The sequence below is a fragment of the Typopeltis vanoorti genome, chromosome 20 (assembly GCF_054136105.1).
Source record: "Typopeltis vanoorti isolate ZY-2024b chromosome 20, IOZ_Tvanoo_1.0, whole genome shotgun sequence".
Lineage (NCBI taxonomy): Eukaryota > Metazoa > Arthropoda > Arachnida > Uropygi > Thelyphonidae > Typopeltis > Typopeltis vanoorti.
The window spans coordinates 79,324,135-79,350,801 of record NC_143568.1 but is presented as its reverse complement, the minus strand read 5'-3'; the positions used below and the strand labels follow the sequence as shown (position 1 = coordinate 79,350,801).

The 26,667-nt window shown below is 36.3% G+C and overlaps 1 protein-coding gene across 7 annotated transcripts in view; it reads right to left on the bottom strand.

The window, feature by feature from the left end:
* The window catches only part of Mt2 (tRNA (cytosine(38)-C(5))-methyltransferase), a 201,009-nt gene that overhangs the window by 100,762 nt on the left and 73,580 nt on the right, over nucleotides 1–26,667 (bottom strand). For all 7 annotated transcript variants that reach the window (XM_090410013.1, XM_090410019.1, XM_090410018.1 and 4 more), the window contains 2 exons: nucleotides 15,942–16,013; nucleotides 4,893–5,112 (listed from right to left, as the gene is read on the bottom strand). In XM_090410013.1, coding sequence (XP_090266139.1) covers nucleotides 4,893–5,112; nucleotides 15,942–16,013 — 292 coding nt within the window. The remainder of the gene's footprint in view (nucleotides 1–4,892; nucleotides 5,113–15,941; nucleotides 16,014–26,667) is intronic.

The window sequence follows — 26,667 nt, the reverse complement described above, 5'->3', positions numbered from 1 at the left end:
CCATATCCTTAGGACTTTCTTTTTGAGACTGGAGTGATAGATTAGAATTTTACAAGCTTTCTTGAAGTTTCATTCAGTAGAATTTGTATCTGCAAGGAATGAGTTTCTTTCCTGCCAATTTGGTGGTTTAATTTCAAGATCAGAAAGTCTTGATTTTCCATAATTAAGGAATTTGATGTGGCATATCTGTTATTTTCTTATTGAGAACATGCATCCCGTTTCCACTATGTAGAGTAAGTTATAGGTACATTAGTTTTAGTATACACTTGTACAGATGGAGAGGAAATCCTTAGAAGAGCTGAGTAAACTTTTAAATTTTGTGGGTGCTTTACATGTAGAATTCTGTCCATTTTTGTCCATCTTAATAATTAGGAATAGCTGTAGCTTTATTATAATATTTAATTTTTTTTATTTTTGGACATATTCTTATGAAGAATTCTATTGACTACTTTCCTATTGTAGCCATTTTTTTTATAAAGTTCTGGTTATTGTTTGAAATACATTTTTTTGAGCAATTCATTTTCATTTATTTGTTTTCATCTTGTTCCTTACCAGAAGTCCTTACCCTTTGCTCTTTTCTCGAAATTTTCCCAAAATATTTTTGTGTCTGACAATCATTTCCTACTCTGCTATTTAGATCCCCAATAAGGACCAACTTTTCCTTTTTCATTGTGTCAGTTGCTTATCTAAAGCATGAAAAAATTTCTATCTTAGTAGAACCTTCTGTAGGACCATAGGCAAAAATAAGTCTCATTGTCCAGTTCCTCATTCTGATATTTGCCAACATCACTCTACTTGAGACTGCCTGCCAATCATGAAGATTAGCCTCATATTTTGTGTTGAATACTATGGCTACTCCTTCTTTTCCTTGATTGTCATTGCCTGAATAAAACATTTTGTATTTATTACTCAAAAAGATCTCACAGTTTTTGTCTTTTTTTGTTTCAGTCGCCCCTATTATGTCGATCTGGTACTTATCTAATTCCTCAGCTAGCTCCATTTCTTTGCCATTCAGGCTTCTTATGTTGATAGTACCGATCTTTAACTCTGGGGATGTTGAGTTGGGGTGTGTTTTAGGATTTGTTAAAATAATATTACTACTCCATAATTTACTATTACTTTACTACATTACTACTACTCCTCCATAAGTTTTACATAATGAATGCTGATTAATACCTAACAATGAAAGAAAAAAAAAAAAGGACAAAAACCTAAAGTAAAACAAAATTAGCATTGGAACTTTGCAGTAGGACAGGCTAAGAATGCAGACTCATAACACTGAACTAACAGAAGATTCAGCTGACTCAAATCAGTATATTCACCTTTTATTAGTTTATTTTTGAGGTTTCGCAACAAAACAGTAGTCAAAGTCATTGTGGTGGTCAAGAACCTGCAATATTAGCAAAACAAGTGGAGCAATGCTAACTATATTCACAGAAAAATCAGGATCTCAAATGAAATGTATGATGTTATTTTTTCCATCACAAGGCTTTATGTTTCTCTAACTAGAACATGAAACTTATACCAAGAATAAGTGATAAAAATGACTTCAAATTGAAAAAACGGTTTAAATACATACAATCCAATTCAGCTGCTGAATCACCATTTTGCTGACATTGGCAGTGTATGTATCAGATGGTTTCAGGCTAAATGTCTGTAATAACTCTATCACTTGTGCATTTTTGCACAAGTGCATTGAGTTTGAAGGACGAAGTGAACTGTATGGGAGCGATGGACTGCATTTGAGGGGTTATGATGCGAGTCGCTTGGAGAGACTGTTGCTGGAAGATAGAGAAGTGAGTACAGAGAATGAATCATATCAAGTGGGAAGTGATGTGGAAGAGCAGGAGAGTATGACAGGAGAGATTGAAGAGGTGGTTATGAATGAGGAAGTAAGTGGCATGAGTATGGAAAATGAGAGAATGGGTGTGCAAAATGAACAGGAAAATGGGGAGGCTCAGGGCGGACAGGGGTACACGGCATGAGAAAGGTGGATGATCCAAGAGGATGCGAGAGCATGTGTAGACAGGAAAGGAATGGGATGACCTGGGATCAAGAGGAAACAGTTGGAATTGAAGAGGGTTCTAAAATAAATAAGCAGAAAGGGAAATGGCCCAAGTCGAGTATGGAGAGATCACATTGAATGAGTGGTATCAGTAGAACTAGCTGTAGATCCAGGAATGAGTTGTTATGTTTATATACAAAAGCTAGAAGTGTAAGAAACAAGGCAGATGAAATGGTTGCACTAATTGAGTCTGTTCACCCAAAAATTGTTGGAATAAGTGAGACATGGTTAGATCAGGACAACATCCTGATAGGAATAGAGATGGAAGGGTATGAATGTGTTTCATGAGGATAGAAAGGATAAAAAGGGAGAGGGAGTGCTATTGATGATAGAGAAAGAGTTATATCCATACAAAGTAGAGATGCAAGAGGGAAATAGTGCCAGTGGTTTTGAGCAGTATGGTGTGAAATAGAGGTGAATGGAATGAAATCCTTGGTTGGATGTTGTTATAAACCAGGAAATGTGGATGGTAGTGACTATGAAATGTATAATCAAATTAGTCAAGCAAATAAGAAAAGAGTGATTATTATGGGTGATTTTAATTATGGCAAAATTAACTGGAATATGAGATAGCAACTGGAAGTAAAGAAAATGAGTGAGTTTTTGAGGGATAACTACCTCAGAGAGTATGTAACAGAGGGCACAAAAGGATTGAGGGTCTTGGATTTCATCATCTCATCAGAGGATGTAATTATAAAGTGTCAAATCACCCACCAATTGGTGAGAGTGACCATGAGGTGATTACCTGGGTGGTTGCCAGCAGTGTGAGGATCCCTGTAAGAAAAGGGTGTATGTGGAACTACAAGGGAGGTGATTATGAAGAGCTCAAGAGACAGCTTACAGGTGTAGCATGGAATGAGTTAGCTGGAAAAGAGATCAATGCAGCTTGGGGGATTTTCAAAAACTATCTAGTAGATGCAATGTCTAAATGTATTCCAACGGTGAGAAGATTTTCTCTGCGATACAGAGAAAAAAGGGCATTATGGAGGCAGCATAAGAGAAGCGGAAATAACCAATTCCGTGAGGACTACAAAGACCAAGCAAGGCAGGTGACTTGGTTGGCAAGGGTAGATAACGAGAGGAATGAACAGCAGTTAGCTAATGAAGCCAAAAAGAATCCTAAGGAGTTCTTTCGATATGTAGCCAGCAAAAGAAAGAATGATTATGGAAGGATGACACTGATTGGAAAAAATGGTATAAAGGCAGCTGTTGCAGAAGGTGTAGTGGAGATACTTAATGAGAAGTTCATAAAGGTCTTTCGATCTTGTGAATGTGACTTCATGGAGAGATTGAGAGCAGTTGATGATGGGGAGGAGAGACTGACTGTAAGTGAACAAGAGGTGTATGGGGAGTTGATAAAGCTGTGAGACTTGATAATATATCACCACGTATTCTGAAGGAATGTGCCAGGGAGTTGACACCAGCCTCAACATATTTTTTTTAATACGAGTCTTGCACTGGGTCAAGTTCCTAAAGAGTGGAAGGAGGGCAAGATTGTCCCACTTCATAAAGGTGTAATAGAACTCAAGCATCATACTATTGGCCTATCTGTATGTCAGGTGTTGTAGTTAAGTTGTTGGAGAAGCTTGTGAGAACTAGGATTCAGAATTGGGTTGACAACAATGGTATTATCTTTCATGGACAGCATAGATTTACTAAAGGGAGGTCATGTTTTAGTAATATACTTAGATTTCGCAAAGGCTTTTGATAGAGTACCTCATGATAAGTTGACAGTCAAACTAGGCAGATGGGGTTGGATATTAGATTAGTGCATTGGATTGGAGACTGGCTATCTGATAGGTATCAACAAGTTGTGTATGGGGAGCAATATCCAGGAAAAGGAAAGTTACTAGTGGTGTGCCTCAGGGGTCTGTTTTAGGGCCATTGCTGTTTAACTTATATATTAATGATATTGGTGAAAATTTGGATGGAGATATTCAGTTGTTTGCAGATGATGCAAAGTTGAGATGAACCATGAAGAGTAGAGAAGACTTGAATAAATTGAGTGATTGGGCACGGAAATGTGGATGTAAGGTTTTAAAATTTGGAAAACAAAAATTGGTGAGGATATATTGTCAGAGGTGGAGGAAATAAGAGATCTGGAGATGATAGTGGATAAGGGTCTGAAATTTAGGGGACACATAGCCAAAATTGTGAAGACAACACAAAGGCTTCTGGGAATGATGCAGAGGACACTGACTTGTAGAAGTAGGGAGATTCTTGTTCCATTGTATAAGGCTTTGATTAAGCCACACATGGACTATTGTGCCCAGATTTGGTCACCTGGTTTTCAGAAGGATGAAGAGATGTTGGAATGGCTCCAGAGGCAACGGACTAAGGTAGTTTCTAACCTCTGGAATGCCGAGTATGAGGAAAGATTGAGAAGATGTAACTTGCAGAGTCTAGTGGACAGGAAGAAGAGAGGAGATATGATAGAGACCTAGAAGTTATTTAGGATCAATACTGGAGAGGTTCTACAGAAAATAGTGGAAGATTAGGGGAGAACCAGAGGTCATCCCTGGAAACCATATAAAGAGGGTGTGAGAAGCAGGTTTTTTTCATGCAGAGTTGTGAATGATTGGAATGCCTTGCCTGAGAGTGTGGTGTCTGCAGAGAATTTGAGTGTGTTTAAAGCATGTTTGAAGGTATGATGAGCTATGTGTATGATAAAAATGACCTCCTAGATGAGTCTTTGACTCCATGGAGTCTTGGGTAATAATAATAATTTCCCTAAAGCTTCACACCAGACCAGCAGACTGTTAAACTTTCATCACAAATATTTATTAAATGCTGTTACATCAATTAATAAAATAAGATAACTACTTACCTCACTAGTAACTGAAAATCCAAATTCAAGTGGTTTTAACTTTGCTAGCAAAAAATACCGCAGGCGAGAATTAGGTATATTAAACTGATCAGGAGATAAAAGAAATTCTTGATAAATATACCCACAATCACTTAAAGTGTCAATCAGAATATTTCTTGTAACAGAATCTTCAAATCCCTTTACATTCTCAATAAGTAAAAAACTAGGTTTCTGTTTAACTCTGCAAGAAGTAAAATATTTACATATATCACTCCATAATCAATATTATTCTGTACTATACAATTTTATACAAAACATATAAAGCAACAAGATCCACAATTACATCAAAACAGATATATGCCATAAATTTTGGAATTAATTTTTATTTCCATTCAGGTGGCTCAAAATTCACAAATAAAAAAAAAAATAAAAACTGGTTACAGACATAAATGAAAAAACTATTTGGAAAAAGTTCATTATAATGCAACAACAGTCAAACACTTAATCAATGTGATTCTTCAACATACACATTAGCCTGGATGGCCAAAGCATACATACCCACTCTTCAACTAACAGGGTGTGGAATTGCATCCAACAAGCATGGATGTTTGTGAATGTCTTTATGAAATTCATTGCCCAGTGCACCACTACCCTTGATTGCTGGAGGGAAATAGTCGCTTTTCTTAAACACGTTCTGTTAGCGTCTAGAACAGTGTTTCCAGATTATCAAGTTTTTAGCACACACACAGAGTACCAATACTAATGTGTTATAGGTTGATGTTTCATAGGCGAGATTCATATATACAAGTTACGAATATTAGATTCCTGTGATGCACATAAAAACTATATTTGCTTACCTGTAGACCAGTGACTACTGTCACCTTCAAAGTAATTCCTCTATCATCTAACATTGTCTAAGTGCATTGTTGCACAAGGGGAATTATTTTAAAGGTACAGCAGAATCAGATAAAGGCAATAGCTATGATTCGTGTGTAGAGGCTTAAGTGCTGTGAGGACATCATGTTGGAGGCTTAATGGATTTTTTACAACACTCAAAAAGAATTAAAATAGAATTTAATACTTCCTATATTTCGTCCTAGTCACTAGGACATCTACGGGGATTACAAAAATAGTTAATGTAACATACACACAAATAATAAACAATACTGAGCCCAACCACGTGGGTGACACTAAAGTCCTATCTAGTTGGAGCGCCCTCTAAGGGCAGTAGTAGGTGGCCTGGAATGTAAGGTGGGACCTCTGGTGATGAGTGTTTCCCAAATCTTCGGAAGCTTAATACAACCGTATTTATTCAGATTTGGTTGGTTTTTGAGAGCTGCTGCTGCTTCCAAGAAAAGTCTCTCTTTCTTGAATTTGCTGTGGTGGAGCATGGTGGTTTTCTTCCAAGATACCCTGTGGGTGGTATCCAAAACATGGTCAGCCAAGCCTGAATGGCCATAGTTGTGTTTGCAGATGTAAGACTTGTGTTCCTCTAAGCGGATGGATGCTGATCTGCCTGTCTGTCCAAAAGTACGCCAGCTTACAGGAACAGGGTACTTTGTAAACTCCAGGCAGAGAGAGAGGAGGGAGCTGATCTTTCGTAGAACAGATAAGGATAGCAAGTTTGCGGTGGGGCTTATATGCTGTGTGTAGGTTGTACTTTTTTAGTATCTTGGCTATTTTTTCGGATGTGCCACGGATGTAGGGTATGGTGATGGCATTTTTAAATTCTTGTTGCTTATCCATTCTACAAAAGATCAGCTCCCTCCTCTCTCTCTGCCTGGAGTTTACAAAGTACCCTGTTCCTGTAAGCTGGCGTACTTTGGACAGACAGGCAGATCAGCATCCATCCGCTTAGAGGAACACAAGTCTTACATCTGCAAACACAACTATGGCCATTCAGGCTTGGCTGACCATGTTTTGGACACCACCCACAGGGTATCTTGGAAGAAAACCACCATGCTCCACCACAGCAAATTCAAGAAAGAGAGACTTTTCTTGGAAGCAGCAGCAGCTCTCAAAAACCAACCAAATCTGAATAAATACGGTTGTATTAAGCTTCCGAAGATTTGGGAAACACTCATCACCAGAGGTCCCACCTTACATTCCAGGCCACCTACTACTGCCCTTAGAGGGCGCTCCAACTAGATAGGACTTTAGTGTCACCCACGTGGTTGGGCTCAGTATTGTTTATTATTTGTGTGTATGTTGCATTAACTATTTTTGTAATCCCCGTAGATGTCCTAGTGACTAGGACGAAATATAGGAAATATTAAATTCTATTTTAATTCTTTTTGAGTGTTGTAAAAAATCCATTAAGCCTCCAACATGATGCAATAGCTATGACATGAGACTGCTGGAATTTGCAAAGCATATGACACCATATCGTATGGAAAACCATTACATAAGTTTGAGCCAATGGGAATGTGTATAAGTGTGTTGTGAATAGTCTTCAGAAAGGAAGACCATAATTTGATTATTTGATGAAGAAACATAATGCAGGCTAATGGCATGAAGAGTAACAGTATAACAGAAGCCAAGACATCCTTGTTTAGAGTTTAATGTATAGGACTTTTATAAGATGGGAGGAGTGCACATATTTACCAATAATTTACCAATAATTGTGTGGAAAATTTAGCAATTTACAGTTGATATCCTTTGAAGTATCAACTGTAAATTCATACCTCAAAAATACTCCTGCACCCTTTGAGGGAGGCTTTCCATCAATGTGTGGCAGCCATCAGGTGGAATTTGTCACCATTCTTCCATCAAAGCAGCACTGAATTCAGCAACAGATCAAGGATGCGTTGCTCTGAACCTCAATCGCTGCTCAATTTGTCCTACAGGTGTTCGATTTAATGACCATCTTTTCATACCATTCCATAACAGCTGCAGTTTTGTGGCATGGGGCATTGTCATCTTGATAGTAACATGGGGCTGTTCCATGAAAACTCCACAGTGTAGCCCATAATTCTTAGTGCAGTTTTGATCTTTAACTACTTCAAAAGCATCACAGTTACAGAGTTGCAATAAATATCATTTGAAAGTATAATTATTAGAATTTTTGATGCATGAATATTATTATTTCATTACATTTTTTTTTTTTTTTTTTTTTTTTAAGACTGGTGTGATTGAAGATAGCAAATGTTGAAGAAAAAGTCAATTGCATCCTGTGGCTTGCTGAACTCAAGTCTATAACAGCAGTAAGAAGAAACTTCTCTGCCCATTATAACAAGGAGGCCCCCCCACACACAGAAATTTAATTAATAACTGGATGAAAAAATTCAAAGAAACTGGATCAATTCATGAGAAACCCAGATCAGGGAGGCATTCATCAAGGGAAGCAAATGTTGTCAGAATTGAAAGAGAATTTGATAAGTCCCAAGAAATCAGTGTGATATGCTGCTGCTGAGTTAAATGTACCAAAAACCACAGTGCACAGAATTCTAACTAGACAACTCCATAAACATGCTTACAAAATTACGACTGTTCAAATGCTACAAGAAGAGGATTATCATGCCAGGTTGGATTTCTGTCAACTGTTGAAGACAAATAGAAAATGACACAGATGTTATTGACATGTGACTTTTTCAGATGAAGCAACATTTCACATAAGTGGGAAAGCTAACCCTCACAATTGTCATATTTGAGATACAGAAAAGTCTGAGGAAATGTGGCAACATGAAGGAAGACTCAACAAAAGTTAATGTGTGGTGCATGGTTTGGAGGTGTTGCATTATCGGGCCCATTCTTTTTCGATGAGCCCACTGTTGGGGATGAATTGTATTTAGCAATGCTTTAGAATTTGTTTTTATTCCCAAATTAAAGTGATTAAATGTTATGAATAAAACCATTTTCCAACAAGATGGGGCACCCTGTCATTATGCGACACAGGTACAAAAGTTTCTGGATAACACTTTCACAGACAGGTGTATCGGTAGAGGAGGTGCTCTTGTGTGCCACCTTGGTCACCTGACCTGACTCCATTAGACTTTTTCTTATGGGGTCACATCAAAACTGTAGTGATGCTTCAAAACCTGCTTCTCTCGATCACCTTAAGACTAAAATCACAAACACAATCAATGCAGTCACTGCTCACTAACTACTAAACATTTTCTGGAACTTCGAAAATCACCTAGTTACATGCATCGCACAAGATGGAAGTCATGTTGAGCACTAATAAGAAACAAATCATTGCAGATAAAACTTAATTGAGACACCCTGTATTGTTTTAGTTTCATTAAATGTATATTTTTTTTATTTGGTCTTGAGTCAGCGTTTTTCTGGATTCTAAAAGAAATAAAAGTCATTGCACCAATCGGAATTGGACCCTTGAGTAAGTAATAAACACTCCGAGTATAAAAACCAATTTACAGAGACAAGTAAATGATAAATATTAACAGAACCATCTGCCATCACACAAAGTGAGTGTCCAGTCAGAAACTGGCAGTCCAACTGAAGAAGTCAACAGACACACCAAATGATGGGAGTTTACTTAATAGGCCTCTGTGCCAGGAGAGGCCAAACGCCATGGAGATATCAAGAGCAACCATTTGACTCACCAAACTTTTCCATGGTATTTGTCCAGATATGGTTGACATAAATAGATCACCTACCGATCGAATGGAATCCACATCTGCATTATGAATTCCAGTGATAGAATCCATACTGGCAGTCATCTATTAGTTGAAAGCCTTCAAGGTAGAATAGCAGTTGGTTGTTCCATCACTCTGGGATAAGAAAAATTGGACAGGTTGAATATATATATATATATATATATATATATATATATATATTGCAATTTTTAGGGATAGATTGAATGTTGGCTAATTTCCATACTATGGGATAGATGTCAATACAATAAGAAACTGTAAAAAAGCAACATGGAATGAGAATCAACTGTGGAGTAGAAAAACCTTTAGGACAATCAAAGGAATGCCATCTGGGCCAGGAGACATTTTGGTATCTAATTTGAGAAAAAATTTTCTGATCCCTTTCAGGCAAAAAGATAAACTGGGCATTGAGTGTTTGGAATGGTTGGGAAGATATTTACCAAAATCAGAAGTGCAAGTATTGGAAGAGAAGCAGGAAGTCATGAGGTTGGCTTTTTCTGTAGGTGATGATACAACAGAATCATCAGGATGTACAAGGGTGGTTCCATCAGTTTCTGGCCTGATCGACTTTTAGAGGTTATAGAAAGAAAGTCACTTTTCAACATAATCTCCCTTTACTTCAACACTCTTTTCACATCTTAACATTTCTATGCCCTTGAAAAAATAGTGTGTATTTTTGTCTGGAAATGGCCTAAAACTGCATCTTTCGCCTCATTATCATTTGCAAATTTTCTTCCTCGAAGGTCTTTCTTCAGTTTCAAGTAGTAGTAGTCACTCGGTGCTAAATCTGAGCTGTAGGGTGAGTGTTCAATCTCCTGGAACCATAGTCCTTCACTGCAACTTTTGCAACAATAGCCATATGGACGAGCATTGTCATAAAGCAGGTGAACACCATGACTCAGCATTCCTTGTCTCTTCTCCTTTATGGAGTTGCACAGTTTGTGCAGGAGTGAAGAATAATATTCTGCATTCATGGTGGTATTCCTTTCCTTCAAGCCAATCAAGAGAATGAATTACCCGGCAATCCCAAAAGATTGTTGCTATGATCTTCTTGGTGGACTGAGTGACCTTGGCTTTTCTCGGTGGTACTTAACCTGGTTTGTGCCAATCCATGGATTCCCTTTTGGAAAGAGGATTGTAAGAAAGGACTATGGTTTCATCCCCAGTGACAATGGATTCCAGCACATCTCTCCGATTCCCTTGCCACAGCTCTAAAAACGTGTGGGAACAGATCACATGATGCTCCTTCTGAATTTAAGAGAGAAGTAGGGACACCCACCTTGCACTGACCTTCATCACATGAAGCTTCTTGTGAATGACGTGAAAGACAGTTGTTATAGAAAACCCCCAACCTTGCTGAGATTTCTTTGAGCTTCAGTCATCTGCCATTGAGCAGGTCCTCTTAAACAAGAGACATTTTCCTCAGTCATCACTTCCACAGGCCAACCATCACGAGGATCATCTTCGATGCTCTTCCTAGGAGAAACTGTTCAGCCCATTCCTTCAAGGTGGAATGTGAAGAAGCTTCCCCATAAACATCATCCAATTGCTGTTTGATAGCAACTTGGAGAAAGCCCTTCTTTGATGAGAAACTTGATCACAGCCCAGTACTCAATTTTTGACATTACAACCACTTGCGTACCATGTGTTAGTCAAACAAGTGCCTCCAACTGAATGACACAGGTAGAGTTGCAACTGGTACACATGGCATTTTAAAATTAACACGAATTTTGATGTCAGGCTGAAAACTTATGGAACCTACCTCCTTATAGTGGTGAGAGTGACACTGGGCAGAAGTTGCAACCAATAATTTTGGCTACAGACCAAAATGCATGGCTGCCATTTTGACAGATACAAGTTCCCTACTTTTAGCTCTCAAAATCAGTTTGAGATGTTGACAGTTTCTTATAGCTATTCCAAGATTTGGTATAAGCACTATAAGTAAATGGAGTTTTGGAAGCAAGCCAAGTATGCTCAATTCTTTTCTTGTACAGCTTTGGCACACCTGTAGGAGAACCAAGGTGTAGATAGGGGAGGGAACTTAGGGTGGAACGAGGAATAAATGTTTCCATTCTGATAAGAAGTATTTCAGCGATATGTTCAGAACACAGGTTTGGGTCAAATAGCAGGAAGCAATAATCCAAGAAAATGTCTAGTAACAGTTGCATAGATCATCCCACTTATCTTTCTTGTAACGTTAGTGAGACAGACTTGTAGTGCTTTGTCAATGCTTGGCTTTGTTGCTGCCATCTTTGATTCATGCAACCATCAAAATTAGTCAACAAAAGACCAACAAAGTACTCTTAGATTTTCAACAAAAAGATTTTTTCTTGTTTAATGTTGGCTAAGCAAGCACCTGTGCACAATGTTTGATATGCCTGCACAGGTGCATGCTTAGCCAATATTAAACAAGAAAAAATCTTTTTGTTGAAAATCTAAGAGTACTTTGTTGGTCTTTTGTCAACTAATTTTGACGGTAATATAACAGAAAGATAAGTAAATAATTATTTATTGACATATTGCTGATATTTTGCTGGTGTTATAACCAGCATCTTCAGTGCACAAAACACAGTACGCAAGACTACAGCATGGTGTAATAACGGGACTAGTTTGAAAGATTGGAGCAACAACACAAAGACTAAAGTTCTAATTAGGCGCACTCTATGTTAACAAAAATAAAATAAATTAAAAAAAAAGAGAGAGAAAGCAGGTACTAGTTATGTCTTAAGATGATTGTCTCCCAAATCTTAGAACAAAATTTATACAGCCATATTTGTTAAGATTCGGAGTATGTTTCAAGGCTTCAGCTGCTTCTAAAAACAATCTCTCTGACTTAAAAGTTTCTGTGCAGTACTTTTTTCTTCCAGTTGATCCTGTGTGCAAGGGTATCCAAAGCATGGTCTGCTAGGCCTGACTTGCTATAGCGATAGTGCCGGATGTATCTTTTGTGTTCACTGATACAGATGTCCACAGTTCTTCCTGTTTGACCGTAGTAAACTTGATCACACGAGCAGGGTACTTCGTACACTCCTGCATGTGATAAAGGAGAGATGCTGTCCTTGGATGAATGGATGAGAGTTGCTAATTTGACACATGGTCTGAATACAGTGCGTAGTTGATATTTATTGAGAATTCTAGATATCTTTTCTGATGTGCCTTTAATGTATGGGATGACTGTTCTGTTGTAGTTCTCTGTAGTGGATAGTGGGAGGGGTTTCAGACTAATCCCATTATTACACCATGTTGTTGTAGTCTCACATACTGTGACAAACTGTGTTTTGTGTTCTGAAGATGCTGGTTATAACACCAGTGAAATATGCAATAAGTCAATAAATAATTATTTACTTATCTTTCTATGTTTTGATATATTACCGTCAAAATTAGTCAACATGCACGACGAACACATAAGCCTTTCTACACATTTGTTGGTCTTTAGCCTCCCAGGTTCCAGTTTTTATTTCTCTTTCCCTGCAGATAACGTCACATGCCTCTCTGGCTGAATCAATGTTTTTTTCAGAGATGCTACTGGGTCTCCAGGGTTATGGTTTTCAATCTTGTTCATTTCCTTCCAATAATATTTATACATTTGAGTCTACAGTTCTACAGTTAGTGAGCTCAGAAATCCCCCCCCCCACTATCTTTCACAGAAGACTACAACAAAACTATCACCATCCCATACATTAAAGGCACATCTGAAAAGATATCTAGGGTGCTTAACAAACACCAACTGTACACGGATGTGAAATTGGCAACTCTCATCCGTTCACCTAAGGACAGATTCACTCCTTTATCACATCCAGGAGTCTATGAAGTGCCCTGTTCATGTCATCGAGCCTACTACGGACAGACAGGAAGATCTGTGGATATCTGCCTCAGTGAACACAAAAAATATATCTGGCACTTTCGCTATGGCAAGTCAGGTCTGGCAGACCATACTTTGGATATACGCCGACACACAGGATCAACTGGAAAAAAACAAAAGTACTGCATAGAAGCTTCTACAAGTCAGAGAGGTTGTTCCCAGAATTAACAGAAGCCTTAAAACATACTCCAAACCTTAACAAATATGGCTATATAAATCTACCAAAGATTTGGGAGACAGTCATCCTAAGATCAAATTAATATTTATTTATTTTTATTTTATTATTTTTTTCAAAACTATTATTCAAACTTTCAAAGACTACTATTTGGACTACTATATTTTTTTCAAAACTTTGGACTACTTTTTTTTTTTTTTTTTTTTAACTTAGATGGTGCCGTATTAGGACACTAGTCTTGTGTTGCAGCAATTACTTATACTAGCCCCACTGTTACACTGAATTGTGGTTGTCTTGCATTTGTAACAAACTTTGTTTGTGTGCTCTGAAGATGTTGGATATAATACCAGTGAAATATTAGCTTTTAAGTTAATAAATAGTTATTTTCTTATCAATCTGTGTTCGCATCAATACCATTTAAATCCACTTCAACTATTACTTTCTGTCTTGATAATGCCTCATTATTATTTCTTAACAGGTCAAAACAGGAGACTGTTTAACATACCTGTAAGTCAACTGATGAAGTGATAAAATATGTGAACTATGTTAAACTGTGAATGAAATTGTTTTGCGTGTTTTTATTCTTCATTCACATTTAACATAATCTACCATATACTAAGCAAGACTTGTTTAAATATTATTTGTTAGTCCCTTGCTTAAAATTTATTATTCATGTATTATCCTTGAATTTTATCAGCTATTATTTAATTATATAATTTTAATGTATATTATACTACTGAAAGGACTCTGTAGTAAATAACATTTATCTTATTACTTTATTCCTTCAATAATATTATGAGGAATTCTATGTATGTAACTTTTATGTGCCTTATATAAACTGTAACATATATTTTATTATTATTATTTGTAAATGAAATGAAAGAGAAATTAAGTAACTATAATATTTTTATTATTATTTTTCATTACTCAGTGTAAAGGTATAACCTTATGTAACGCTAATGCTTATATTTACGTTCTGTTTTGGTCGTTGCTATGGAGATAGAAATGAAATAGAACGCGCGAGCTTCGATAACTGGGAGAAGAGAAATTAATGAGTTGGACGGAGTGAACAAGTTTTAGGCAGGAAGAAGGAAAGCATATAAGCGAGAGGTAAAAGTAAACAAGAACACTGAAGGGCAGGGAATTCAAGGGAGTAGCATTCAGAAGTGTACGGAAACGAGGAGAAACTTATAGACAGCTGAGAGTAAAGTCAGCAGTGGCAGTAATAGGAATTTAGTGCTGTAATAGGATAATTTAAAAAGACCGGAAGATTAACAGAAGATTCAGAATAATTCCACTAAGTTTTAGAATTACTACGTATTCCTATATCGCTTTAAAGAAGGATTGTACAAAGCTCAATTTGTTATACAGTAGTAAACATGGAATAAATATTCTGCCCTATAGTAAGCCCATCAAGAATTGTGTAGTGCGATAAATAATAATTCTGTTATCTCCTTGAAGAATTCTTTTGAATAGTGTTCTATCGGAGTAATAAGTGAATATAAGTTTGAAATGTGCTCAATTGAATCTGATGTGCTAAGGATTAATCCTGGTAAGAACAGTCCTATTTTATTTTATTTCAGAGTGAAGGTTTAAGTGATAGTTCCGTCTCGAATATTAAACATTTACTGTGCTGTCACTGAATTTAACCGAAGTTAGAAGTTGAAAGTAATTCCACTTGAAGCAATAACTGCCGTGATTAATAATGTTATAAGTGCTTGCTAAGTGTTAAATATAGTGTAACTGAGTGATACCAGCAAATTTATTTAGCAAGAAATTCTGTAGTATTGATCAGCGTGAACAAGATGGCGAACCATAGAACCAAGAAGGACGTTGCAACAACTATAACCAACTCTCACTACAGTAAATAGCATTACAGAAAGTTATTCACTTTAAACAACCAAAGCATTTTGCACAAAACTCAATAGCACCAATGCTATTCTTAAGGCAATTCACTATAGCAAATTTCACATAATAATAAACTATTCGTTTTGCCTTTGTAGTGAATTTTCACTAATTTTTGTGCAGGAAATTACTAGCTTGCAATTTTGCTTTTTTTTTTTTTTAATATAATTCTCTAATCTTTACATGCTAATATCAAGTTGAGGACTGTAAAATGCTAGTACAATAACTTCTATATTTACTTTACAAAAAACAGAGTCCATTTATGCTGACAGAAAATCTTGTGTGTGTGTATGTGAGAGAGAGAGTGAATGAGTGAGAAACTGATTCTGCATGTATACAATAATTCTCACTTTGTCTTAGAAATATTCCAGTAATATGATAAAAATTTTACTCAAATCTATTTATTTGTTTTATAAGCAACAGGTTTGCAAACCAGAACTAAAGCTATAATGTTAATAATACATTAAAATTTTAACGTGCAACATGTATGCGCCTTTTAAGAAAATTATACTTACTCAGGCAATACTGTTAACAGATGTAGAAATGATTCTGTTCTATAATCTTGACAATCTTGCTTTAAGCCTTGTCTAAAGAAAAACTTTTATTTTCAAAAAGTTTATATATTCAATACCTTTATTATCTATAAATTGGTAGTAAAAGTCCTTTTCAATCTTGCAGGTTGGTCAAAAATTATTTTTAAAAATAATCTTTATTCAAAAATGTGTTACACTATTACAACAAAGCAATAACAGATGAGTCAGTGAATAAATAATTTTATCCTCTAAAGATAAAGGAAACCTCAAAAGAATTTGGAAAGTCTTGGATCCAATTTGTTTTATATTTGTATATAGTTTTGTTTAGTTGTATTAAATATATATAAATATTCATAAATTAATAAATATATATATAAATATTTGGTCTTGAGTCAATTTCCTGGATTTTAAAAAGACTTAAGTTTAAAGTTTAAATTTACAAGAGTTCATATCACCAGTCAGATATGAACTCTTGTAAATTTTCCTTAACACTTGGTATGAACACAATTTGTTACATCTGATAATTAAGTGTATAGTTCCCTATCTGGTCTATAAAGTTCCCTATAAAGCAGTGTTTCTGGACTATGTAAAAAATAAATAAAAAATACAAAAAAGTTAAACAAAAATGATAAAAAAAAGTTGTAAAAAATCCTTAGCCTGCCAATGGTACTTATATACTATTGGTTTACAACCTTTCTTGAATGGGAGACATATATAAAAAAAAACTATTTTAAAAAGTAAACTCAGCTAATTGGAATGTATTAAAAAGAAAAAAATGAAATGAAATATATGAATTAGTGCACTGTTCACTATGAATAAAATGTGACAAGAAGTTTAAATTATTGCTATTCAAATTACAAAACTAAAATCTGCATTTAAAGTGATAACTTACTCTTGCCTCATGTTTTCAACTTTATACAGAAGACTCCTATATTATTAATGAAATTAGATTAGGTTATTCTGTTAGATAAACAGAGTCAAATGAATGACAGCGAGTGCAGGATTTCTCAAGTACAGCAATTATTGTTTACCTCAGTGCTCACTGTTTTTATTCACTGCTTTTTGAACAGTAGTCACCTCCTTATATGCAGGTTTGCTTTCTGCGGTTTCAGTCACCTGCAGTCAAATCCACTCAGAAAATATTAAATGGAAAATTCCAGAAATAAACAATTCATAAGTTTTAAATTGTGCACCGTTCTGAAATCTTGCACTGTCCCAACTGGAACATGAATCATCCCTTTGTCTCCAGCATATCCACACTGTACTGTATCTGCTACCTGCACATTAGTCACTTAGTAGCCATCTCGGTTATCAGATCGTCTGCTGCAGTACAGCAGTGCTTGTGTTTAAGTAACGCTTATTTTACTTAATAATGCTCCAAAGTGCAAGAATAATGATGCTGGCAATTCGGATATGCCAAAAAGAAGATATAAAAGTGCTTCCTTTAAGTAAAAAGGTGAAAGTTCTCGACTTCATAAGGAAAGGAAAAAAAAAAAAATCACATGTTGAGGTTATTAAGATTCCATTCACATAACTTTTATTATAGTATATTGTTATACAGGTAGTTCCCACCTTTACGAATTAATTGGTTCCTAGCGACCATTCATAAATCAGGAATTCTTAAAGCAGGAGTTTATTTGCCTTAGAAATAATGCTATAAGCGAGAGTTATGTTTGTAAGAGGGAATATATAAAACATAAAATGAATATTAAATAAGAAAAATACTTTACTGGCCAAAGATTTACATATTTAAAAAATAACATAAGAAAAATTTTAAATTAAAAAAGATTCTTTGAAAAAAAATTAGCTCATTTCTATATCACTGGGTGAATCGGCAGCCGTCGAGGTAGGAAGCTTCGGTGCATCTTTTCTTCTTTTTTTTTTTTTTTTTTTCCAAAGAAGGCCTTGAGTGTCATCTGCTTTGTTGACTTTCGTTTCTTTTCATTTAAAATAGTTCGATAGCAAGCAGAAGCATTTCGTGGAAAAATTTACTAAATCATTCAGTCTGAATCTTGTGATTCAAAAATTGCTTGAGCTTTTTAGAGAAGTTTAAATGCTTCTTCTAGGCCTTTTAAAGTGAAAACCTGAGATGGAGCTTTATATTCGTTATCTTCTTTGTTTTTTTCTTCATTTCTTTCTTTTTCCTCTAATTCAAGGAGATCATTGGGTGAGAGTTCCACAGTGTGAGATTGAAGCAGCTCATTAACATCACCTTCTGAAACTTCCATTTGCAACTTGTTAGCCATACCTAAGATCACTTGAGTTTCAGAATTCACAATCTTCGTTGGGTCTTCGACGCCTTCAAAATTATCATTAAACTGAGGACAAGGTTTATGCCATACTCCTTTCATAGTTTTTTTTAGGAAACTTTATGCCAGGCGCTCTGCATTACTCGATTTGCATCTAAAATGTTGAATCCCTTCCAAAACTCTTTGATAGAAAAGTTTCCATCTTTATCAGTTGCTCCTATGTTATTTCAAAAGTCTCTTTGAGATAATGTGATCATTGAGATAATGGTCTCTTTGAGATAATGTGCTTTAAATGTCACAATAATTTTGTATTTTTTCTCTAACGTAATTGCTTTTCTTTGTTTCTTTTGCTCATTTTCTGGTTTTGCACTGTTGCTTCTTTTTGACATTGTTGGAAAAGTGAAAGGGTTATAGTTATCAGATGTAATTGAAGGAAAAAATCAGGTGTAATTGAAGAAAACTATGAATAACATACTTGCATCGGCAAGGTTCATGAGTGACTGAAGCTCGTTCTAACTGATCATTACGTCATTACATGCTGCGTAATTCCCCCTATACACTCTTAATCGCCTTCGCCACGCACAATTTAAAATAAAAATTCTGATCCAAAAAATTCGTAAAGTGGGAATTCATAAAGCGAAAACTACCTGTAATTGTTCCATTTTATTATTAGTCATTGTTGGTTATCTCTTACTGCACCTAATTCATAAATTAAACTTTATATTAGCTATGTATGTATAGGAAAAAACAGTGTATATATATATATATATATATATATAGGATTTGGTACTATCTGTTGTTTCAGGTAGCCATTGGGAGGATCTTGGAATGTATCCCCTGTGGATAAGGTGGAACCGACTGTATTACCGAATGGAGAAAAGCTGAAAATTGCATATAACAACACAATTTTTAGTCATGTAATATGTGCATCGGGCTGATGACAGTATGAGCATTCATATGTTGTGAAGTGATATTCCAAACAAGTATAAAACTTCTAAAAAATGGATTAGCAATTCTGAAAGTTTTAAGTTTTTTTGTAACTTACTATAGACATTCCAGATACTAACAAATATGAAACAGTTACATAATTATAACTAAGAGTTGAGGGGAAAACTACTGTAGTAAACACCAGAATATAGCCCAGTTGAGTTTTGTAAGAAAAGTCATTTAAAAAAAATCTGCTTTTAACACTAATTTGGTCTCACTGTTAATTATTCATGTTGAATTTACTGGAATAAACACTATGTGGAACTGGATTGAAAATAAATAACTGACTAACTAAATTCAATATTTACACACCAACATTTTGCTCACTCAAGTCATTATCCAAAGCACTTTAGAGACATTATTATTATTATTATTAGTCACCTCCAGGGAGTCCAAAGACTCATCGAGGGAGGGCATCCACTCTACAACTCTGCTTCCACCATTCACAATCCATCAACTGACCACAACTACACCAACGCCATCTACTGCTGACCACCACCACCACTAGTATTTCCACAGACAATCACAAACATCCATGCCCACAGCGGGATTCGAACCCGCAGCCTCTTGATTGGAGAGCGAACACACTAATCACTCGGCCAGCCAGGCTGGCAAACATGTATGGATAGAGCGGCATGCAAAAATTTGCACAGAGTTACACCATCAGTTCTATTGCAGTTCACTGGGATCTGTAGAATATGAACTGCTTCAAGGAACAATCTGTGTGATTTGAAATAAGACAAATTTCTGTGTAGCAGTTTGTCTGCTTTTAAGTTGCCCATACTGACTATAACTGATGAGTTTTTTTCTCCTTACCAAGAAGGTCTGTACTGTTTTGTCTCAACAAGATGGAGACTTTGTCAATAGGTTCATAGACTGTTCAAATTTTATTTTGTTTTAGAAGTAAATCCAGTCTATCTGCTGTACCTTTAATGGGGATAAATAGTGTGCAGTTTATAGATGTGTAGAGTGAATTTGATTGACAAAAGGACCTATATGTCTGATGAAGAAAGTGTTGTTCAGTGAGATGCTTGGAGAAAGTGTTGTTGTTCAGTTAGAGTTTAGAAGTACAAAACCATGGAAACTAGAGAAATTAGGAGGAAACAATCAAATGTCTAGCCACCCCGGGACAAATGAGTGCGAGTGCAGGAATGAAATAGCCACCTCTGGGATAGATGAGTATGAGTGCAAGAATGATTGTGAAGAGCTGGGTACATTTTCCAAGTTTATGAATATGAATGGACTGGTAATGACATTATGTAAGGGCAACTGTGGGCCCAAGGGGATGTTGAAATGTGGAGAGTGAAGTTTATAGCATTGTTCAACTCAACTTGGCAAAAAGTATTGGCATCAGTGAACCCTTGTCAGAGAATATGGTTACAGAGATAAAATGTAATATATGTTGTATTTTCAGAGAAGACAGAGAAAATAAGGCAGGAGGAGGAGTATTATTAATGATATCTGAAGAACCAACAAAAATAGAAGTTAAGGAAGATTGTAGATCTGAGGGAAATGTTTCATTTGTGGCTTCCTTGTGTGAGATAGAGGCCAATAGGACAAAATATGTTGTTGGTTGCTTCTATAGACCTGAGGGTCCAGAAGAAGATGTGGACAACATGCATCGGCAGATTAGCACAATGAGTGCAGGCAATGCAATTATCATGGGAAACTTCAACTATGAGGATATAGATTGGGGGGGGGGGAACATGACAAAATGGAAATGGAATTTATACAGTTACTAAGAATAATGACCTGAAATGAATTACCTGAAAACACATGATGGAGAGAACCAGAGATTTGAGAGTGTTGGATCTAGTAATAGCATCAGATCTATCTATAACTACAGTAGAAACTCTACCTCTGATTAGGGAAAGTGACCATGAAGTCTTTTCCCCCCCCCCTCCCATTTGGATGATATAATAAGGCTCCCTTAAACTTAACTGATGCTGTCACTAGTGTTAGTTTCATGCTGGACTAATCTGGACTTATGAGGTTTTATAAACTAATACAGTGTTAGTGCAGATTTCCTTTTCAGCAAACAGCCTACTTGCTTGAAGTAATATAGCATGGGTTTTGATAAACTGATAGTGACAAAGGTCTCTTAAAGCTTGTCTTTAAGAGAGCACACAACCGAAACTTACTGAGAGCTCTTGCAATGTGTTCAGGGTACTTCTCATATAATGAGAATGTACCCCTCTCATATCATGGTCAAGACCATGATACAGTAAGGAGACTGGTTGCTCTCAGTATACGAAATGTGTGAAGAGTACCTTTCCCTCACAGCATGTCTCTGACTAACTCTGTCAACATCAACCGTGAAAAAATTATTATTTTTTGCTACACAATTAGATAACGTGAATAGTAATAATTACACATGCACATCCACTGACAGACATCTAAAACTGAGCCTCCTATTTTCAACAATCTCAAATTTATAGCTACATCTATCACTATACATACTGACTATTCAAACTTTATTTTCCATGATGTCTTCTACTACAATGAGCTTCCATGTGATCCAATATTCCATGATCGACAAGAATTTTTTTTTAAAGGATTGTTTACTTATCCCATTCTAAAATATTCATATTGTTTCTACCACTCTAAATTCTATATGATACTGACCTCTGATTTTTTTTTTATCCCCGAAGCTAAATTTTTGGCAGTGCAATTATCTAAACAACAAAGCCATCTTCCTTAGTGAGATTCTTGTCCACAACTCCAAATGGCTTCCATTATTTCAATTCTACTAAGCCGGAAAAGATGCTATAAAGTATTTGATATCATACATACATAGCTCATGGCAAAAACATTATGTTAAAAAAGAGAATCATGATGTCATTATATATTAACAGAATTGAAGAATTTAAAATATTTTAAGTATTTGATATTAATAATTGCCTAACAGATATCATCTGCTTACCCACCAAAATAGTTAACAAATAACCCTCTTTATCCTCTTAACACTCTGATATTTTCTTAACTAGTTCACAATCTAAGTAATCCAAAGAGATCGGCTCTCCTCTCAGGAACTCAGACCCACAGTCCTGTGCAAAATTCCTCCGATGAAATATCATTCCCTCAGCTACTCTCAACATCACTTGATAATACAATAGAATACAACTGGGGGGGGGGGGGGGGGCAACTTCCAGGATTTCATCTCTCTCTCTCTTTATATGATTAGACTAATATTTCCACTCACTTGATTCAAGCACCTATTCATATCAAGTTATAAAAATTATTCTTGTTCCATTTCAAATTCACACCCACTAATCCAAGAATTGGTTTTCCAACAAAAGTGCCAAGGCAGTTAAAGAAAAAAATTATATATTCAAAAACAACAATGTCATTTTTAGTCTATGCTGAAACTCACAACAACTGCAAAACAACCATCCGCAAATCCAAATTTGATTATGAAAGGGCTAAATGTAGACTGGCATTCAAGCCTAGTCTCTTATGATGGCTGCAAGATGCAACTTCTTCCCAGAAAATGCTGTGAATATGACAGTGTTTCTCTCCCTCGTACTAGTTATGTTACTAGTACCAAATGGTACTAGTAACATAACTTAAAGATAAAGATTACCTATTTGGTTTCATTCTTTACAACTCCTGCCTACTATCTCTCTGGTGGTCTTTTGCCAGAAAGACACATGAAGAACCTGGCAAATCTACAGCAGTCTTTTGATGATGATGGTATTTTCTCTCTCTCTCTCCAGTTGTATCAAAAGCTATACTCCAGAATGAACATCAAATTACCATCTCTATACTCTTTCATACTCATTTCTTACATGCTATGGAAATAAGCATCAATTCCATAGCATGTAAGAAAACCTTTATTCACCCCATTCAAGAAAAAGGGGAGATGAAAGTCTGCTATCCCACTGTCCCTCCTTAGTCTTTTCCAAAATAATGAGGAAAATATTAAAAGTTTAACCTTGTTTAACCGGGCGATGCCCCAGCCGGCATGAAATTCTGTCATGTTGTACCATCATTTGAAATTTTGGTATCAAATTGTATCAATTTGGGATTGTATCAATTTGGGATTTAGCCAACCAAATTGTATCCTTATTGTACCAATAAGGATACAATTTGGTTGGCTAAATCCCAAATTGCCAGCCCATCCTCGTCCATTCAGTATCGAGGTAGATACCTAACAGGGTGCACCACGAGGATTGGACATTAGGTCAGAAGCCCTGGTCGGTTCTCCGCATTCCTTTGAAGGCTATGTGGAGATCTCCTCTCAGTTATATAGCTTTGACCCTTAAGCACCCCCTATTTATAACCTATTGTTAAGTATACATAAATTATCTTCTTTCACTGACCTCAAGTCCTATCACAGATTTGCTGCTAACAGTACACTCCATTTTTTGTACTCTTGACAAACCTTGCAATGGTCAAAGTAGTCCAAGCTTTAAGATTTTCTTAATGATCTTCATACTATTCTCCATTGGGAAAAGAGTAACCAAAGAGAAAATGCCTTCAAAATTACCAAAACACACTCCTGTCTCATTTATTATGCTGGAAAGATCTCAATTCATCTTAACCTTGGCATCAGTACAGAAAATCAGTTCTTTCTCATTGAGATGAGTTTCCAATACACAAATTTCCAATACACAATACACAAATAGCAGAGCTACTATTAAGTGAATCTTAATAGTAGCAGAGCTACTATTAAGATTCACTTAATAGTAGCTCTGCTGTTTTAGTGAGTCATTCATAAGGTAATGAATTATTTTCATAACTTAGTACACATACTGGCCACTGAATTAAAAACTTCACAGTAATCAGTGGTTTCTGTATAGGCATGCGACTGCCAATACCAATCCTCTTCAATTCCACAGTTCAGTGAGATAAGGGTTGGGAACAGCCTTCATTAAATGCATCAGTCAATTGCTGCACACTGGAAGTTCTGTTTGTTTGTACAAGCCTTCTCAAACAATGACAATCTTGTCATTGTCTGAGATTATTTATTATTTATTTATTATATATTAATTTTTTATTATATATGATATATGATTATTTATTATATATGAGATTATATAAATTCAGTTACCCAGCATATGAAATTCATAGGTTTTAGAATGCTTGAGCAAGTTACTGTAATGTCATAATAATCCATGCTATGTATGAATACTTAAGGCCCATGACCTGCCCAGTTTAGCTTTTGTAACCAAAATTTTAAGATAAGGAACTTTTTTTTTAGATGTTGGATGGGCTTACATGAGCAGTTGGCTGGTAAACCTATAATATGTTAATACTGTGTATGGGAAGAGATTTGGGAAACAATGAACTTGTTCACATTGAACTTGAAGGGTCTGTGCAATGTATTCCTTGGGAAGCACATGGGAAATGAAACACTGTTCAAAATACAGCAGTAGTAAGAATGGAGAAAGAAAAACTTGTTCTATGGGTATGGAGTTTGACTGTGAAGGGATGCTGGATGGTAGCTGCAATCAGTCCAATGGATTTGGTAGAGGGTAGGAGGGATTATTGATATTTATAGAGAAGACCTGTGTAACTCAGTGGAAGTGGCTTGCATCCTCTGTGCTAGGTTGCCCAAAGACAGACTTCAAGTTCAAGTCTAGTCACCGAATGGAAGAACTTTTTCTTAGCCTATCTTCGACCAATTCCCAAGTTAGTCGATCTTTGGCATGGGCAAGCGGGTTTTTTCTCCCAGAAACTCAAGTTTTTCATACTGTGAACTCAAGAAAATCAACCATAGAACCCACAGTATTTCATATATTAAAAATAGTGTGTTAGGATTAGGGACGACGAGATGGCTGCACTTGTTGAGCTGTCTCTTTACTGTGGGCCACGTAAATTAGTGATAGTCTTGGGCCAGCTATCTCCGATTGCCTACCAGTGGAGATTGAGCTGCCTACTCAGTCTCTAAAAGCTAGATAGAGTTAAAAGGCCTTACCTACTTCCTATAAGGGAATAAGAGGTGTTAGCTTATTTATTTATTAGTTTGATATTTATAGAAGAGGTATGCAGTAGATACTAGATGGCTGTGCAAGAGTCATTGAAGTGAGTTGGTAAGAGATGAGTTGTTAATCAGTCTGACTGCTCTCTTCTGTATTGCATTGAGTATTTTTGGATGGGTGGGTGGAGTTGTGATTTGTACTGGGTTAATAACTGTTTGGGGATAAAGTAATGCTTTGAACAAAGGAGGAATCCTAATTTTTTGGATGTTGAGGAGACAATTGCTGTAATGTGTTCATGCCAAGAGAATTGTGATGTCAAGGTAAATCTCAAGGAGAGAGATCTCATCTTGCCTAGGGATTTGGATGCTGTCAAAGTAAGACTGGAATAATATTGGTTCTCTTTTTTTTTTTTGTGGGAAATAAGGCAGGAGTTGAAATTGATAAGGTTATCTAAGTCATCAAAGAATGGTTTGGAGATAAGAATTTAGGCTTGAAGATGTTGTTTCTCTGTGACTTGCAATAGGTTGTTTGGTGTAAGGTTTGTCAAGTGAGAAGGAGGAATGTAGTGTAACTGTGTATTGGATTGGTGGTCAACTGGAGCAGGTCAATGATGTATAGAAGAAACAGGGTAGGTGGAGGAGAGAAGAACCATGTGGGAACCCAGAATTAGTTACACAGTCAGAAGATAGGGAACCATTAACCATCACATGTAATGTGCATCCAGTGAGAAAACTGGTGACCCACTTGGATGTTGAGTATGTCGGGTCAGATCAAATGATGGAAGCTTACTTAATAGGTCCTTGTGCCACACCCAGTCAAAAGCCTTGGAGATATCTAGTGCAACCACTTGGGATTTGCCAAACTTTTCCATAGTGCTTATCCAGAGGTGTGCGACATATGGGAACAGATCTCCTGTTGAATGGCATTGGAAGAATCCATACCAGCAGTCATTTATTAATTAAATATTTTCATGATGGCTCAGGAGTAAGCTATTGATGGTTCTCTCCATTACTTTGGAGAGGACTGAAGTGAGAGAGAAAGAGAGATTGGATGGGAGTTTGATGGTAAGAATCTGTCACCTTTCTTGGGAATATGTTGGACATGGGCTAATTTCCAAAATGTAGGGTAGATGCCAGTGCAATAAGAGAGAGAAAATAAAGAGGAGACATAGAATAGAAATCAACTCTGGAGCACAAATCTTCAGGACAATTGGAAGAATGCCCTCAGGGGCAGGAGACTTTTTGGTACCTCACTTGGATAGGATTTTTCTGATCACTTCCTGGTGAAAGTTGAGAGGAGGCATTGAGTGTTGGGTGTTTGGAATATTTGGGCCCAAAATCCTCTATTTCATTTGATGAAAAGTATGATTCCAGGAGATTGTCTTTCTTTGTGGATGATAAGTGCAAAAGACCCATCTGGGTGCACCAGCAGTGGGAACAGTGTTGTGTAAAAGTTGTGGCCAACTGCTTTGGACAAAGACCAAAATGCATAGCTGTCATTTGGGCACAATGCAAGTTTCCTGCTTTTGGCTCTTTGGAAATCAGTTTT